This window comes from Thrips palmi, unplaced genomic scaffold (genome assembly GCF_012932325.1).
Source record: "Thrips palmi isolate BJ-2018 unplaced genomic scaffold, TpBJ-2018v1 HiC_scaffold_4, whole genome shotgun sequence".
Classification (NCBI taxonomy): domain Eukaryota; kingdom Metazoa; phylum Arthropoda; class Insecta; order Thysanoptera; family Thripidae; genus Thrips; species Thrips palmi.
The window spans coordinates 15,020,582-15,039,494 of record NW_023144631.1 but is presented as its reverse complement, the minus strand read 5'-3'; the positions used below and the strand labels follow the sequence as shown (position 1 = coordinate 15,039,494).

At 43.2% G+C, this 18,913-nt stretch overlaps 1 protein-coding gene across 1 annotated transcript; it reads right to left on the bottom strand.

The window, feature by feature from the left end:
* Positions 1-385: 385 nt before the first annotated feature.
* LOC117649231 (pathogenesis-related protein 5-like) lies at positions 386-11,989 on the bottom strand. The gene is made up of 5 exons (XM_034391782.1): positions 11,889-11,989; positions 10,993-11,052; positions 4,212-4,437; positions 3,096-3,294; positions 386-783 (listed from the first exon to the last, which is right to left on the bottom strand). The coding sequence occupies exons 2-5, from the start codon at positions 11,042-11,044 to the stop codon at positions 556-558; spliced, it is 705 nt and encodes a 234-aa protein (XP_034247673.1). The 5' UTR covers positions 11,045-11,052; positions 11,889-11,989; the 3' UTR covers positions 386-555.
* Positions 11,990-18,913: the final 6,924 nt, after the last annotated feature.

The following is an 18,913-nucleotide window of genomic DNA, read 5'->3' as shown; positions in this document are numbered from 1 at the left end:
GACCATCCGTGCACAGCGAGTTCCGACGTGCACTAACGCTATCAAGTCGCATCGCTCTGTCACTACGCGCCCGAACTAAACCGCGCGTATCCGTAGTTAGTGTTTCCAAATGATCGAGAAACTACACACATAACTTTAAGCTTGAAACCACTCAATCTGAAACCTTCTACGCAATATCTGAAAGCTGAGAACTTACTGTACTTACAAACTTACTGTACAAATAACTTACAACTGTACAACAACTTACTGTACAAATACAAAACGTACTGTTTTGGACAATTTTGGCCATTCTTTACAGTAGGCTCCTTCCTCAAAATAATAAATTAAACCGGCATATTTCCGTCGAGCTCAGTTATAATAGGATAAAATATTCGTAACCGACAACTTTCCCGAAAAATTTTATTTGTTTCAGTTTACATTCATTTATAGAATAACCGTAATAATAATAAAGAAATTCGTAAATATTTCACTTGTAGTGAAGGGGTTGAATTTCTGTTTTAAAATCGCCACTTTCCTTTTCATCTTCCCTGAAACGTTGTCTGTTCTCTGAGCTCTCTATGGGCAGAAAGTAATGTCGTAGTTTGCACTTGAACACGTGAACGTGCTTGTCAGATCGTCGTATGCATAGCTGTAGGCGTCAGGGCAAGTGTCCTTGAAGATCCGACTGAAAGTGGATGGTGGGCAGGTCGCCGGCTTGTTGTGAGCGCCAGTGCAGCAGTATTGGGACTCCCCCCATGCAAGGCACGCACTCTTGCATGCCACGACGGAGTTCCCGTTCCAAACCTTAAAACGAAACAAGAAATTCATTTGTTGGCACACGGTAAAAACGGTTCCTGGTTTTCACGGGAACTCCCTGGAAATCGCCTATGTCTCTAACATAGACTTCCTGGGAAAACCAGGTACCGTTGTTACCGTGCATGTTCGCCGAATATGAATATTGTTCTATTGACGTCAGTTAATGCGGTTAATGCACGTAGCACGTTCAGTGAATCCTGTGGACTCCCACTGCCCGTGACCTTGCCCAACGGGCGGCAGGGGGTCCCCCGTCGACCCTATGCCGGCCTTGGCCCGAAAACCCCACATGACCTCGTGAGCGAGACTGGTTTTATCTGGCCCCAGTGCAAAGCAAAACAAACACAAGTTCAGTGACCCGGCCGGCGTCCCCGGGGTTCCCCGAAGAGGCGCCGCGGCATGATCCACTGACTCAGGAGCTCTTGTGCCGTTTGGGGGAGTTCGGTCCGATAGCAGGGTTATCAAACACGTTGCCGAGAAGATACGCGGAAGAATAGCAACAGGGAGAGGGTGCTTTTGATCGGTAACTTGAAGTTTAGTCGTCCTGCAATTCCTTGCAATAGAGTTCCCCCACACGATCCGGACCGGAACCCAACCAGAAGAAGTACATTGATCGGGTATGAGAAATCAGGTGTGCGGAGACCTTGACCTACGACGGGAAGGGTTGGGCACAGTGCACTGGTAAAACTCAAGCGTAGTAAAACCATGCTTGCAAGGGTAATCAGTTAAGGGGGCAGTAGCGTCATTTGCACGTGTTTTGACGATTTTCGAACCTCCTGTTTAGACGTTAATATAAAGATAAGTATGAATGCCAGAGACAAACGGCAGGCACCATTTGAAAGATAAAAGTTTTTACAACATTTTCAAAAAAAAAATATTTTGTTTTAGCATTGAATTAGGATGTTTTGTGTTCTATGCAAAAATGGTCTGCAAAATTACATGGTGTCACTGCGCGCACGATTGCAGCCAGAGTTTTTAACTTTTTACCAATCGGTAAAATGCATCTGAAAAAGCATGAAATTGCCCATAAAATGACCCTTGGGTTTCAATATTGGGCAAGAAAAACTATTGAAACGCTCATCTTCAACTTAAGATGGAAACGAACCACATTTTTTCTGGCCCAATATTAAAAACCCCAAAGGGGCATTTTATGGGCAATTTCATGCTTTTTCAGATGCATTTTACCGATTGGTAAAAAGTTAAAAACTTTGGCTGCAATCGTGCGCGCAGTGAAACCATGTAATTTTGCAGACCATTTTTGCATATAACACAAAACATCCTAATTCAATGCTACAACAAAATATTTTTTTTTGAAAATGTTGTTAAAACTTTTATCTTTCAAATGGTGCCTGCCGTTTGCCTCTGGCATTCATACTTATCTTTATATTAACGTCTAAACAGGAGGTTCGAAAATCGTCAAAACACGTGCAAAAGACGCTACTGCCCCCTTAACGCTTGAAAACAAGCGTAACAGGTTCATCCGGGTTCATCCGCCGAGATTCCCTCTATGTAAATGCATGGGGCAGTTCCTGGTGTATGCTTCATTTCAAGCGTAATGTCTGCAAGCGTAACTTAATGCTTCACCCAAGCAGAGAGTTATGTTTTAGTTTCACCAGTGTAACACTTTTTTTTAGATTTCGCATAACCACCGCATTGTCCGCTACGAGATAAGAATTTCGTTTGTTTAAACAATTGTAAAATTATTCCCTTAAAACACTATCAAAATCAAATCTGACCGGCAGAAACATGAAAAGACGGGAAAACCCGATGATTGCCTTCCATTCAGGCGCGGCTCACTGCAGGAATCGCGGACTCTTGGGGGCACCTTCTGACAAAGTTTTGGAATCCTAGCTCGGAAACTAGAGTTTTGAGGCCACTTTGAAAACGTGTCCCCTTAATTTTCAACGATACTCTATTTGGCGCAGTAAATCTCTGAGCATTGTTTTCTGTCTTGCGGGGATTCTCTGCATCAAGTATTATCTGCACGATAACTCGTATAATATTACCTTTAGGGAGGATTTTCGAGATTTGATGTGCCAGTATTTTCCGTCCTGTGAGGAATTTGTGCAAAAATATTCTTTTTAACGGACCTTTCTTTGTAATAATTTTCGATTCTTCTTCTTGTGAGGATTGTTAACAATAATGTTCTGCGCTTTAAGTTTGCGTGTGCGAAGACTCTTCTTTAGTGAGCTACTGAGCCTCGAACGAAATGGGTAAAGAGCCTTTCAACGAAGATTCTTTCAGTCGAGTATTCTGGTTAATAACCATTCTTTCCATCAAATTTCCCACGTCCTGTTGCTTACCTTTAAATCGTTTGGACACACAGCGTTCACATTAGATTTGCAACTTGTCACCCTGCAAGAACCGCTTCCATCTTTGGGACGTATCTTCAAAGGGATGTTAAACCCGTCCACCAAGCTCACGTCATAAAAGTCGTTGCCACCATACCCTCCCAGTGTGAACTCCGCCAACGTCACTGGGGGGACGCCGCCTCCGCGACAGCTGAAGAAAATAATAAGATGATCAGGTTAACATGGTAGACTCTCTTGATTCTTGGAAAGATAATATAGGTTTCAGTCATTGCGGTGCGCATTGCGCCCTCTGCCACGCCATGCTGAGAAAAAGATGCACTTTTGGTCCCGTCGGACCGAAGGGAATCAAAATGTTGCAGACACGTCAAATTTTGGGACATACTGAGTTTTGTGTCAACACACTAAATTAATATGTAGTTTTTTGTGCATGGCCATGCACGAAACTGCATGCCTTTCACAGTGTTTTAGAGTGCAGTAGTCAAGACATGCAGGACTTTTAAGTGCAACAAGCCACTGCAGGAAATAACCACAACAAAAGTACAAAAATTTCAGGCAATTTTTTTTATCAGGAAGTTAGTGTCCTTTTCAAGTGCAACAATTGTTGTTCAAAGTACAATGGAACCGGCATTGGGAGCGCTGTGCAGTCCAGGGCTCGTTGTGGTTTGTACAATTCTCGTTGTACTTTCTACAATCCCTGTTGTACTTTAATTGTACAGTTTCTGTTGTACTCTTGTTAGTATGATAGAACATATCTTCACTTTTTCTTGCAGTGGGCACATTTTCGTGCGTAGTTGCGCACAAATTCCTACATTTTAAAAACGAATGCACAGTTTCGCGCATAGCTTATGCACAAAAAAACTACATAGAAATTTTGTGTGTCAGTACCCCATTGCGACTTGTCTGAGCAGAAAAAGCGTACAGGGGAGCGACCGCAAGAAAGGGTTGATCCGAGGGAGTATGCACCGGTGGCGATGATACATGCGTGTACGACCATTTTTTCGGGGATACATTTTTGTATCACCCTTTTTCGGTGATACAGTTATGTCTCACCCTTCAGAGAGTGAGATGTATCACTATTTGATTTTCAGTGCAGGATGGTAGACTCACTTTAGTCCGTTGCAGTCTCCTGTTGCACAACGCCCCTCACCAGAGCCATTGAACTTGCAACCTGTTCTTCCCCAAAAACGGCCGGACCAGTTTCCATCCCTGCTGATCGTCATGGTCTCTTGAGGTTTGAGCTTCCATCCTTCGGCGGAACCACCACTAGTCAACATACCGGGCCACACTGTAAATCCACATTTGTTGAGCAACCTAAACTGGACCGCCTCTGAGCCTGTAACAAAGCAAGACATTTTTCACTCGTACCTTCGCCTGTGTACTGTTGACCAGTTAAGACCAAACTGTTGAACGTTTTGTCCATCATACCACACAAAACTTTTTAAGTTGAGTGGGCCGATACACTCTAAAAAGCCAACGAAGCATTTGCTACATAACTACAAAGAAAAGGAAGGCATTGTAGAATTGCTTTGTATTATGAAGAAATGCTTTGTGTTACGAAGGATTTTGCTTCACAATACGAAGCATTTCTTCGAAAATTTTACAATGCCTTCATTTTCTTCGTATTACAAAGCGGTTCTTCGCAGAGTTTTTGCTGTGTACGCGTGAAATGTTCCTACCCCCCTCTCCCCCCTCCCCGGAAATCGAGTGGCATTTTCAGACCTGATCATCCCTATAAGCCTTAAGACATGTCTTGGTCACTTATTTGAGCTTTGGTACGCTTCAGAAATGGGGACGAGCGCAAAGCTTGTAAAATGGTGCCTGGCGCCACGTTCTGACACCATTAAGGGCGAGTGGGGCGATTTGTAACAGATTTCGGAATTCTCTATACAAATAAACAATACTCTGCATATCGGTGTCAAACTTGTGCCAGATGAGCAGTCTGGCCCTTTATCTAAGACTACACATCTCCATTGGATCAATGTGGAATCCATAATATTTGAAATCTAAGACGCTTTCCAAACCCCTGCATGAAGTTACGAATCACCCCAGTATGGGGCGTTTCATAACATCCTACACATTAAATGTAAAATCGTCGGGAATGTTATCTCCTCCAGCAGTTGCTCTTCGGATGTCCTGCAGACGCCTTATAATCAACATTACAAGCTGCCGTTGACCGACTCAGCATTTATGTCAACCCTCACCACACTTTTTTTCAATTTCGGAGGATAGATTAGAATAACTCGCTTTAAAAAGCATTTTGTGCTTTGTAAATGTGTTGGAATAAGGCAGCAGATGTTTCGAGAAATAATTCAAGCATTTAATTGGATAAACTACTCAAAATCTTTCTTTTATAGGGGTCTGTTACGAATCACCCCAAATGCCTGTTACGCAAAGAATACGTCCCTTACCATCACTGGACAAAGTTAAGGCAATTTATGCCACGTGGTTACATTGTAAAGGGGTCACGCTTCAAGGCCCCAACGGTACTTTGATGGTGATTCATACCTGGGGAGCCTCAGACAGAAACTTCCTAGAACTCAAAATAAAGGCATACAGGACATGAGCCCCGTCCCGTTTGAGCCCCGATGGTCTGAGCCCCGACCTGAGCCCCAACCTGAGCCCGGGTTGAGCCCCGACTTGAGCCCCGACCCAAGCCTCAATTTCCAGAGCCCGCACAGTAAAAAAAGATTCGCCGATTCGGTGACGTCTGGGCGCCAAAACGAGAATATTACAAGAACAGCGACACCCTCAAACTGTTCTGGCGGCCCTCTGTTCGTTTCGGCGACGCTCGGTCTAGTTTCGGTGGCGCTCGGTCCGTTCCGGAGCAGCCACCTCACCAGAACGGCACTGCAGTCACCCTCCCGCCAGCGACTTTTAACCGTCGTATTAATGTGAAATAGGACACAAAACAAGTCAGGGGCTGTCAGTAATCATTCGCGTGACTCATCAAAGCGTAACATTGCCGGCGGGCACGCACAAATATGCACAGACAGCTCAAAAACAGTTGTTGTGGTCATCCTAACCTCTCTGGCGGAACACCACCTGGTGACGCAGGTCACCGTTTTGGTGAAGGACCGTCGCCGGGCTTGTGGGGGTACCCGTTTCGGTGAGATTGGATATAGAACGACCACCAAAACAGCGAATCTTTTTTTACTGTGCGGATTGAGCCCCGACCTGAGCCCCGTTTGAGCCCCATTTGAGCCCCATTTGAGCCCCACTTGAGCCCCACTTGAGCCCCATAGCAATAAATTATGCAAAAATGCGTGATTTCAGGTCGCGGGGCTCAAATGGGGCTCAAGTGGGGCTCAAATGAGGCTCAAACGGGGCTCAGGTCGGGGCTCAATCCGGGCTCTGGAAATTGGGGCTTGGGTCGGGGCTCAACCCGGGCTCAGGTTGGGGCTCAGGTCGGGGCTCAGACCATCGGGGCTCAAACGGGACGGGGCTCATGTCCTGTAGGGTAAACTATACAGTTATCGGCAGGGGTACAGTTATCGTCATCTCGGCGAATAATTGGGTCCTGCTCTGCAAGTACGCGTCCGTTAGTGATGCGGCCAATGCAGGTCGCTAGAGACACCTTTTGAGCATGCAGGACCGAGAGACAGCATCGCGTTTGACTGAGCATGTCAGCCAACAGAGCCATGTTTCTTGTCAAGTGCAGAATGAAGCCGCTTCGGCCGCCCGTTCTTATCTTCCATGCTAGGAACAGGGGTTCAATCTTTCGTTAAATTCGTGGAAGTGGGCCGGAAAAAACTATTCTCCTTGCCAGGTTCCTTCTCCCCATCTATTGAAGAGGGCATTCTGTGCTTGGTGCACAGAAATTCCTCTTGCTTGCCCTCATTCGGAGGGTGCCGATAACTGCACCAGAGAAATCACCCCAAACACAGTTATCGTCAGGGTGGCCTCAAACTTCACTGGTGTTTCGGGCGTCGTCCGGGAGTTAATATTCTGATGCATTATGACCGTAGGAAGACCCCTGCCAAATTTGAATGAAATCGGACCACTATTTCCCAGTGATCTACGTGATTTACGAAATGTCCTCCTCGGCGCTTTAAAAGGTTGTTTTTTCGCAGCTCATGGTGCTACTTGTCCGTGAGTCTAAAATGAAGGGCGCAAGAGGCATAACAGAAGAGAGAGGGGGTTCGTGACATGTCAAGGGGTGATATAGAGTGTCTGTGACGACTGATAGAAATTTTCGTCACTTTCGGTCATGTATTGCCTTTTTAACAAGGGGTGCCGATAACTGTCATAAAGGGTGCCGATAACTGTATTTTGGCTGCCGATTACTGTGTTTTTGGTAACGTTTTTCTCAGGTTAAATAAGAGCGTCACAAAAAGTTTTTAGTGAAATCTTTGTCAGCAACTTCGTTGTCTAGATCCTTCTGAGGTGTCTGGAACAAGTCGCACGGGTCTAAGTGTCATAACCTACCCTAGAGGCCCTTGAAAAGAAAGCGATGCTCTTGAACTGACGGTAACTGTATAGTTTACCCTATGCCAAAATAAAAGATTTGCCTGTTTTCGGTGTAAGGGAGAGTGGGGTGATTCCGGACGCTTTTTTTCTTTTTGGTCTTTGAGCTTGATTATGCTTCTTGGGTCAAACGTTATTACAGGAGAGTAAAGTATGGACCTTTACCTTCAAAATGATATACATGGAAGCCAAATCCCAGCAACGGTTAGGGAGATATAGGCGCCTAACAAAAGCCCTGCAAGTGTCCGGAATTGCCCCAGGCTGGGGTAATTCCGGACGACCTATGGGGCAATTCCGGACGACCTTATGATTTGTCACTGCTCGAGCTTACTGTCGCTTGTTTTGATGTGAGGCATGCTTTTAGAAGGCGTACAAGGACATTTGCTGCGAACTGAAGTGTTTGATTATTACTCAAAGCATATTATAAGGAATAGTTTCTATCAAAACCCCTAAATTGACAACACTGTCTTGAGTAAAGCTCTTAAACATAGCTGCAATGCTATTCTTCGTCCTTTCTTTATCCTTCTTAACGGTGGAGATACATGTCCACAATTTTGAACCCACTACCTTAACATTATGCGGGAAATTGAAGAAAATAAACCTTCTTGTCCGGATTTACCCCACAGGTAGTGAAAACCTTTGATGTTCTATTGTAAGAAAACGGCGAGCCATACGAGCACTCCCGAAACGCCAAAGTAAAGTCCAATGACCATATAATATGACAAAATTTTAGTCAAGGGACTGAACTTGACGGTAAGGTAAGGTACGATAAGTACTTGGAAATACGAGGGAAAGATGCAGCTTTTGCCTGTTTTTGATCGTACTCAAATTTCGTGAAGCGACCACAGCCAAACGGTTTGACCTCCTACCTTGGCGATTTGGAATTATCATTTTTGACAGATTATCTTCCTCTGTTAGGCGGGCTTTTGAGTTATCTTCACTCGAACCCAGTGAAAATCGAAGTGTCCGGAACTACCCCATGTCCGGAATTACCCCACTCTCCCTTACCCTATATTTCAGACTGCCTCCGAAACTATACCTGAGCACCGATCACATCCACTTCAATTGTTCAAGGACCCTCTACTTGAAGCGAAACAGGGGCCGTAATCAGATTTTCCTCTGCTCCCTCCACTTAAATTAACAAACGCATTTGTTACGAATCGCCCCACTCTCCCTTACCTCTTTCAAAAGTTTCCGAAAATGCCGACACGTGTTCGCAACACTTGTGGCTACTACGGGTATCGAATTCTTTCTGTTTGGAAATTTTTAGGCACGAAGTAGCCTTATAGTATACCCAGGATTCAGCCGGCCCGAGATTCAATTTGTGTGGCCCTTTATGCATTTCGGAAATTTTCTATACGATTTTAAGGTGGGAAATACCCATTGAAGCCCCTTTTTTTAAAGTGCCTAGTTTTCATTGAAAACTCTTTCCTACCTTAAGGAGTTAAATTTTGTCTTGTAATGTGTTCCTTATAGATTCCGAATTCAGTCAGACATTTTACCCAAGTACCCTATGAGTGTAGAAAACTTCGGCCAAAAAACAACGCTGCCAAACTTCGGTGCGCACGTTTTCTCGAAAAGTAATTGATCTCCAGGTCCAGGTATTCTGTACAGGATACTTGACACATATATCTAGTTCACACCGTCGCCCGTTTTTGAAAGTGAGTTCCAGTTTTTTGTAAACACGGCAGAAAAGTGCAAAAAATGAAGTATTGACTCTCTATTTTCACCTTTCAGCCTTATTTACAAAAAACTGGAACTCACTTTCAAAAAAGGGCGACGGTGTGAACTAGATATATGTGTCAAGTATCCTGTACAGAATACCTGGACCTGGAGATCAATTACTTTTCGAGAAAACGTGCGCACCGAAGGTTGGCAGCGTTGTTTTTTGGCCGAAGTTTTCTACACTCATAGGGTACTTGGGTTAAATGTCTGGCTGAATTCGGAATCTATAAGGAACACATTACAAGACAAAATTAAACTCCTTAAGGTAGAAAAGAGTTTTCAATGAAAACTAGGCACTTTAAAAAAAGAGGCTTTAATGGGTATTTCCCACCTTAATGAGACTTTGCAGACTTGTACAACTTTGAACGCTGATTCTCATGCTGAAATCTGGTATAAAAGTTAACGGCCAATTTTGAGAAATTTGCTGTCAAAATCGCCGTTTCCATGGCAAAACTCGACTCGTCAAAGGAAAAAAAAGGGAGTGGGGGGAGTCCGAGCCGGGGCGGACCAATAGCCGAGCTTCTTTTTGGGTCTGTACAGCTTACTCCAAAAGCTAAAAAAAGCACGTTCGAAATGAAAAATTTGTTTGACTGCAGGTAGACAAGATGCAACAATAGAATTGGTGTCGGTTCGAACGCAGTTTTTCGGGTAGAACTATCCAATAATACTTCTTGATCGGAGTGTTTTTGGACATGCGCAGTAGGTTTGCAACCTGTTTAACAGTTTAACCAACTGTAGCATTTGAAATCTGTATTAATTTTGCTCTCTTTCTTGTTTTTCTTTGTTTCCTGCTTATGAAAATTCATATAAAACAAATTTTCAATTTTTATGTGATGACTTTCTAAAAAAATATTAACAGAAAAATAGCAAAACAAAAGTTCTTTTTTTCTGACATAAAGTTTCTCAAATATTACTTTTTTTTCTGTCAATAAAACAGTTTTGTTGTTGTTGTGATTCAGTTAGCACTAGGACCACGTCGCTCCACCTCGCGACTTGCAGTGCTCATGTTCCTCGAACAAGACTCACCCGCGTTTCGAAACCATCCCTCCCGAGTTTATGAAGTTTGTCAAACCAACCGTCGTGGTGTTGATACGTTGTAAGGGAGAACTATTACACAGAATTGAAGAAAACATGACTAGAGAACCATAGCCTTTTGAAACAAGCCAAACAATTCAACGTCAGCAACAATGGAGGGGCACTTTTAATGCGCGACTGCTGGTGCTTTCAGCTTCGCGATTTTCGCAAGGGCGCAGACGCCGAGAAACTAGTTGCCAACCCGTGAAAATTAATTTACTGCCTTCTTTCTGCTAAGAACATTTTATTAATAATGGACTTAAAAGATGTTCCATTGTCAGAACACTGCGGAATACATTAGCATTGGAATTTTTTGAATTTACCAGCATTTTGATTTCTATTTACTGTCAAGTTTAAATTTCGACGGGTGGCACATCGACCACATTGGTACCACTGCCATTGGTAGTCCCCTGAGCCACAACTTCACAACACCACTTCTTTTCTTTCTCTTACACAATAATCAAATTAACTTCGTGACTCCTAGGATTTCTTGAAATCGTATTTTTCTTCTTTTGTGTTGTAAAAACTTTATTGTTTCTATTGATATTATTGTTGCTGTGAGATACTTATAATATTCCTTTCAATTCGGCCCATGACCGTTTTACAGTAGAAAGTTTTACGTTACCGTAAGATTGAGTCCATATCATCAGTAAGAGAACTAGGTGGGAAACAGCCATTGCAAATTCTGTGAAAAAAATTGATATATTATTAAGGATCAACTTCACTCTTAAGAGGTCAAAATCTGGTTATTTTTATGCCCCCAAACAATAATGCGATCTTTTCCGCTTTCTATGCACACAGGCCCAACCGTTAACCGTGTGGTCCGAAAACAGCGGATTCCGGAGCTTGCGAGCAAAACATCAGGTTAAGGGAAATAGCGCAGTTTTCAAATGGCAACCCAATTTTTTTCAGAATTTGAATTTCTAGCTTCTCCAAGGCCCTAAGGCGCAATCTTTATGCTACGACGTACGACGTGGCGATTTCTCCGGCTCTCCCTTTCTTTTAAATCGTAAGGCGGGCCAAAAAAATTACAGCCAGGAGTAAATTTGTAGGTACGGTACACTTTATCACCCAATATTAGGACATTTCATCGTCCAAATACAGCTGATGACTCCTCACTCAAATCTTCGCGAGAATGCTCTTTGAACTATAAGGGAGAACCATCATTGTCCAAATATTTCCCCAAGGTAAGGTATTTGGTATTGATCAAGACTCTCAGTGCACAAGTTTCAGTTTGCATCTGATAATGTTGGCCAAATTAAAGGACGAAGTAACACAAAATGTTTCGAAGCGACAAAGCTTGTATTTATTTATTTAGTAAAAGCTTTTTATTTTGTTACATTGTTTTTCATACCAACCTACTTTCTGGCAAATTTGCATTACTATAGAGGATCTCAAATATGAACTTGTGTTACTTTTGGCACCGCTTCTTAAAATGAACACGGAAGGTCGAAACGTTCCCTTCAAACAAGAAACTGTTGACTTCAGACGAAAAGTGCTAAACTCTGCGGCTTAACTTACCTTCAATAATCTATTTTGCTGTGTTGCGTTGAAGGAGGTCTGCACAAATCTGTTCCCTGAACTCTTCGGACTTACTTATATTACTACTGAGTCTGTTCCCTCAGATCCACTTATCACGTTAAGATAATATTGCGTCCGGACACACTATGGTGATGTAACAGTGGCAAAAGCGACACTCGGAGTTCATTTGAAACGGGGATTCCCGGGTTGAGCCCGTGGCTCGAATTTTGGTTCTTAGGAGCAGATTTATTTAATAGGGACAGGTCCTTACAGCAGAAATTGAGTAATTAGCATATTAACTGTGTGTTGTACTTTGCTGGCACTATTTGGTAAAGAAACAGAAGAGTTGGAGGACTTTACAGTCTTTCACTAGCACAGGGCATGCTCAAGTAAAGTAATTTTGGAATTAAGTACTTATCAAGTCACTCCAATATCAACTTATCAAAGACATTGAAAACTGTAAAGAACATACAAATACAAGTATACACAGTAAATTGAAATGACAGAATCTGTAGTGGTCTGAGAGCCCCGAATCACAGAAATCGGTAGTCCGCACAGTAGGCGACGGAATGCGGACAACGCTGCACCGTAATCGTCAATTGCGATTCGCTCCACCGCGACTTTGAGATGTTTATTGGAAATAAAGAGTGTATATGTACCGCACAAGGAAAATATTACTTTATAGACTTGACAATGCAAGAAAAAGTATGCACACTCATCAAAATATGTAAATAATGTCCAAAACAGCAAAAGCGTCCGGAGACACAGTGAGGTTAGGTTGGCCAGCGAGACCGTAACGCCTTAGCAGTTTCTGTGAGCCCATGTCAGTTTCTGTGACTACTTAATTCAGAATCGTTTACTGGTGGTTTCTGTGCCGAACCATTAAGGTTTCTGCCATTTGAATTTACAGTGTATTTATACTACATGTCAATTATTGGAACTTTGACAATACTAATGGGTGAAGGAACAAGGAGGAATCGGAACATACAGTCTTATTCATAAAACAAAGCAGGGAATGCTTGAATTGAGTACTTAAGAAGGACTTTAGTCTAGTCAAGCACGTTCAGCAAGTCCCTCTTCAATACAACTTACTAAAAAAACAAAAACAAAAAACAAGCATTGAAAACATTAATATACTTTGTGAAACAAATAATTGAACAGGTGTCATGTTACAAGTTACTCATTACCGTACCGTACACAAATGTACCTCACTCTTGATTCTTCGTTTGGGTTGGATCTTCTTTGTATCTGGCCAGCGCAGCATCTGCAAGCATCCGCATGCTGGCAGCAATTTCTTTCACGGATGAATTTCTGTCGCCGCTTCTGTTGTTCTGCTGTTCCCTCCACAGCCTTACTTCTCCAACCAGCTCATTCCGGGCTTCGATCTGCTTCTGCTGCACATTTTGAGTCCATGTCAAAGGTCTGCGGACCGTAGCAGTGCCTCCACACTCCCGAACGACGACTCCCCTTCCGTTGTCACTTCCTGCCCCTGGGTCTTCCACATTTTCTTACTCTTGCTGAACATCTATGCTCTTCTTCTTGGAAGGTCTTTGTCGAACCGATCTACTGGCTCCAATGCTTTGGCTCCCTCTATAGTGTAATTTAGAGCTGCACCAGCAGAGTATACAACAGGAGCATGTAGATTGGCGCTCCCTTTCTCTATGGCAAAAATTGTATGGCACCATGGAAATTTGGTCGGGCTACGACCACTTTTACCCTGCTTATCTAATGCCTGCCGGAACTTTTCCAACAAGTCATTTAACTCAGTTCTGCACTGCTGGGCAGTAACTTTTCTAACTGGTTCCATGCCCAAGTTTTATTTCATTGCAGAGAATTTCATGTTGGATATCAAATTTACTGCCACGAAAGGAGCTTCTTTTGCAGTGAAGTCAGTTCTATAACGATTTTTCAATTTTACTAAATATAACGACTTTCGAGAAGTCTCCCTTGGTACCGTAGGACGGGGTAGTATGAGAAATCAGGGAAAATAGAGACAGAGCGCACTTTTTGCGGTTTTAGTCGTGTTGCTCTCTAGCGGACGTTCGGAAGACCACCGTGAATTTTATTTTGTGATCTAGGAGGCCTTGGCAACTCACAAGAAACACACGAAGGCCATCAGAGAAGCGCCATAATTATTAAGAACCACAGGAAAAACCTCCAAATTCTGACAAGTTTTAAGAAGTTAGTAAAAACCTCCCCAGAAACATCGGTTAGAACTCGGGTTTTCGTCCGAACGAGGTTTAAATCTGTAGGCAATCATGTCAACATAAATCTGGTTAAAATTTGGTTCCGTTATGTCTGGTTATGTCTACTCCCGGGCTGCCTGTTCCAGAAGGAATACAATTTGGTTACCTTGCAGGGAAAATAGAAACACCTCTTTTCGCTTGAAACATGAGGCCAAACATACTCCACTCTTCAAAATTTCAAGTACGAACGATTTTAACACGAATTTGGTTTACTACCTGACCGGAATCAATGCTCTTCGTCTAGTATTTGCATGTGACAGGCACAACTCATGACTTCTTTTGGGTCATTCCATGCCAAGTCAACCAGAGCCAAAGCCATGATGTCACCGATTTGGACCAAAGTTGGTGGATCGCCGTCAATTAGTGTTAAGATCGATGCCCTAAAATAGTTTTGGCCAATTTCCAATACCTCCGGAGATATAGCCATACCTCATTTTTGGCTATTTTGCAAAATGTAAAAACAGCGTTTCACTTAAGTGCCAATATCTTGGCTCCTATGGGACCTAGAGTGGTGATTCTGTGCTCATTCGAAAGGAAATGAAATTTCGCATAAAGTGGCGTCGGTTTGGTGTCGATAGATGTGAAAATAAGAAAGTTCACTCTAACGAAGAAACAGTGAACTTTACAGTGTAGTTCCCACCGAACGCCATCATCGATTTTTGAAATTTTTGTCCTGAAGGTCCATTGAGGTCCCTACTTCATTGTCTTAAAGTATCTCAAGAAGTTCTTGGGTTTTGTGGTTTTTGTAGGGGGGAAAGTAAAACAGTGCACCCGAAAAATGGTGATTTTGCAGTGAAGGACCCGAATTAAGTGACATCAAAGGCAGCCAACCCTATTCATAGACCGCCTGCTCCGTGTACAGGCAGCGACCTATATCTGAGGCCACTCCCTGATAGGTCGAGTTACTTCACGCTCGAATCCTCGGATTTTAAACATGGCGAATGTAAATTTTGACTACATCATTCGGTTTATCTTGCCCTAATATATCAATGAGGAGTTGGCTAAAAGTATCCCAAACACACTGGTGAGCGGCGGGCTGTTGCCTACAAGGTAACTTATTTCCACAGCTGTTAAGTAACTGCCTAGTATGCAGGAGATGATGCAGCTAGCCAGACACCTGTGTGTTTGGGCTACTATTTGCCTACTTCTCTGGCAACCACTACCACATATCCTTGGTTGCCGACGCAAGTATGACGCAAGCGGTTTTCCTCTGTAAAATTTTCTCCAAGGCTAAGTCTAATTATCAAGCTGAACGATAAGATCCTCATCGAAGTGAGCATCTTTTTCACCCACTGCAAGTAACCAAAAGTAAAGTGTACTACACCGCTCTACAAGTACGCTCTGAAAATTAAAAGCTGTTATTAAAAGTTATGGACTTTGAGACGAGGATTTTGAATTATACTCATACTAGAGTCTTGGTTAAAAAATTATGGTGGAAAGCCGCTTGCCTCGGCAACTGAGGATATGTGGAAGTGGTTGCCAGAAAAGTAGGCAAATAGTAGCCCAAACCAGCGGGTGGAAACTCCCTTAGCGCGGCTGGGACCATGTCTCGGGCGGCTCGCCACGGCCCGGTCGGCCGCCCGGCGCCCGAGAATGGGCTGCACCGGCCTCTATTATTGCTTAGAAATCAATTAAAAATTCGACTTTTGGAAAAAGTGGCCATGCTAAGCCACAATTTAAGGACCAAGGAATCGTTTTCATTCATTGGATTTGACCAACAGACATGTTATAACAATGAATTTCTCTCCGAAACTTTTCGGCGGCGACGCGCTATCCTGCGAGCTACGGCCATCCTACGCATAGCAAACTTAATCCGTTTCGTTCTCAGCAATCGTTCATCGCATTGCAAATCCGAGGACAGATTCGGAATCTGCGTGAAATTTCCTGTGGCGTAGGACGTATCGTTATATTTAAAAATCTCGAGATAAAGTGTAGTCATAAGAGGGAAAATAACCTAAAATGACCTTGAAAAACCGGCAAATTTAACGTAGTTTTCTCATTATAACTACACTTTATCTCGAGATTTTTAAATATAACGATACGTCCTACGCCACAGGAAATTTCACGCAGATTCCGAATCTGTCCTCGGATTTGCAATGCGATGAACGATTGCTGAGAACGAAACGGATTAAGTTTGCTATGCGTAGGATGGCCGTAGCTCGCAGGATAGCGCGTCGCCGCCGAAAAGTTTCGGAGAGAAATTCATTGTAATAACATATCTGTTGGTCAAATCCAATGAATGAAAACGATTCCTTGGTCCTTAAATTGTGGCTTAGCATGGCCACTTTTTCCAAAAGTCGAATTTTTAATTGATTTCTACGCAATAATAGAGGCCGGTGCAGCCCATTCTCGGGCGCCGGGCGGCCGACCGGGCCGTGGCGAGCCGCCCGAGACATGGTCCCAGCCGCGCTAAGGGAGTTTCCACCCGCTGCCCAAACACATGACAGGTGTGCGGCTGGCTGCGTTCCATCCTGCATACTAAAGCAGTTACTCAACATCTGCGGCAGTGGCGGATCCAGAGGCGGCCTCGGAAAGAGGGGGGGGCGAGAACTTTTTGTTTACTAACAGGGGCAACGACATTTTGAATTAGGAGAAGAATTTCAAGAGGAAAACCGCTTGCGTCATGCTCGCGTTGGCAACTAAGGATATGTGGTAGTGGTTGCCAGAAAAGCAGGCAAATAGTAGCCCAAACACACAGGTGTGCGGCTGCACTGTGAAAATTTGTTGTCAATTTATGACGAAAATGTGGATGACATTTTGATCACGTTGAAATAATGACAATCTCCTCACAAATTGATGACATTTTTATCAAAGCTCCTATACATATTGCATGGGCGTGGGAACAATATCATTAATTGACTTGATGACATCCTTGTGCGGAACATTAGCCTTGAAATTGTCACCAAGTGATGACTCAAATTTTCACAGTGTGGCTGCATCACCCCCTGCATACTAGGCAGTTACTCAACAGCTGTGGAAATAAGTTGCCTTGTAGGCAACAGCCCGCCGCTCACCAGTGTGTTTGGGATACTTTTAGCCAACTCCTCATTGATATATTAGGGCAAGATAAACCGAATGATGTAGTCAAAATTTACATTCGCCATGTTTAAAATCCGAGGATTCGAGCGTGAAGTAACTCGACCTATCAGGGAGTGGCCTCAGATATAGGTCGCTGCCTGTACACGGAGCAGGCGGTCTATGAATAGGGTTGGCTGCCTTTGATGTCACTTAATTCGGGTCCTTCACTGCAAAATCACCATTTTTCGGGTGCACTGTTTTACTTTCCCCCCTACAAAAACCACAAAACCCAAGAACTTCTTGAGATACTTTAAGACAATGAAGTAGGGACCTCAATGGACCTTCAGGACAAAAATTTCAAAAATCGATGATGGCGTTCGGTGGGAACTACACTGTAAAGTTCACTGTTTCTTCGTTAGAGTGAACTTTCTTATTTTCACATCTATCGACACCAAACCGACGCCACTTTATGCGAAATTTCATTTCCTTTCGAATGAGCACAGAATCACCACTCTAGGTCCCATAGGAGCCAAGATATTGGCACTTAAGTGAAACGCTGTTTTTACATTTTGCAAAATAGCCAAAAATGAGGTATGGCTATATCTCCGGAAGTATTGGAAATTGGCCAAAACTATTTTAGGGCATCGATCTTAACACTAATTGACGGCGATCCACCAACTTTGGTCCAAATCGGTGACATCATGGCTTTGGCTCTGGTTGACTTGGCATGGAATGACCCTACTGCATCTAAATATCTGAAATTTGGTGGGAGTGTAGCTAAAGGTCAATGATTAAGTGATGAACGCCTCAGCACCTCAAAATGAAATTGAAAGGGGGTAATTCACTAAAAACCTCAAAATTTGTCTCATATTACTCCGTTTCACGGTACTCTAAACACGTCTTGATGAGACCTAAATGTTTTTAGCACCTTTTAACCCTATCATTTCACCCTTCTAAATGTAGCATTGGTTTTTTGAGGAGAACTTCATTCGTCGGGAAATACTGAATTTTATAGAAAATGATGTATGTACAGGGTAACATGAGACACCAAATTTCATTGACTTTGACGGAAGTTGAGTGGCGTAACTTGACACAGGCACCTCCTTGCAGTGCAGAACAGGGTGATTTAAAGGTACTGGCCTCTCCGTTCTCAGATCATAGCCAAGCCGCATTTGATCGGGAATCACTTTTTCAGACAGTGAGAGGGTCCCAAAGTTGATATGCACCTTTAAGTGATCCATGAAGCCGAAGAAGGGGATAACTAAATTTTCATCATTTTTCAGGAGAAACAAAAAACTGTTTGCAGGGAAAATCAAATCAGTTCAGATGAATGCTGTAATTGCATTTATGTCAAAAAAAAATCAGTACCGTGAAACGGGGTAACTTCGGACACTTTTGATAGTTTTTTTTGAAATTGTGAAAGTCGCGGTGCTGTCATGGACTTGAGGGTTAAAATTTATCATCTACCAACCTTTTGCTTCGATTTGGCGCTTATTTCAAATATCTGCACCTCACCGTTTTTACAGTGGAGGGTCCGAAGCAGTGTCCGAAATAACCCCGTGTTTTGGGGTAATTTCGGACACCCCTGGAAAAAACGACTTTTCGTTCTGGTTTTGGTCCCATAATCGATCACTGTCTCGTTCTTAAGTGCTAATATGATTATGTGAGAAATTCGTAAGGGTTTAGATGTAAAGGTAAGGTAGGGGTGGTCATTCATACATAATTTGAAGGCATGTTTTTGCACTCATATGGAGTTTGATT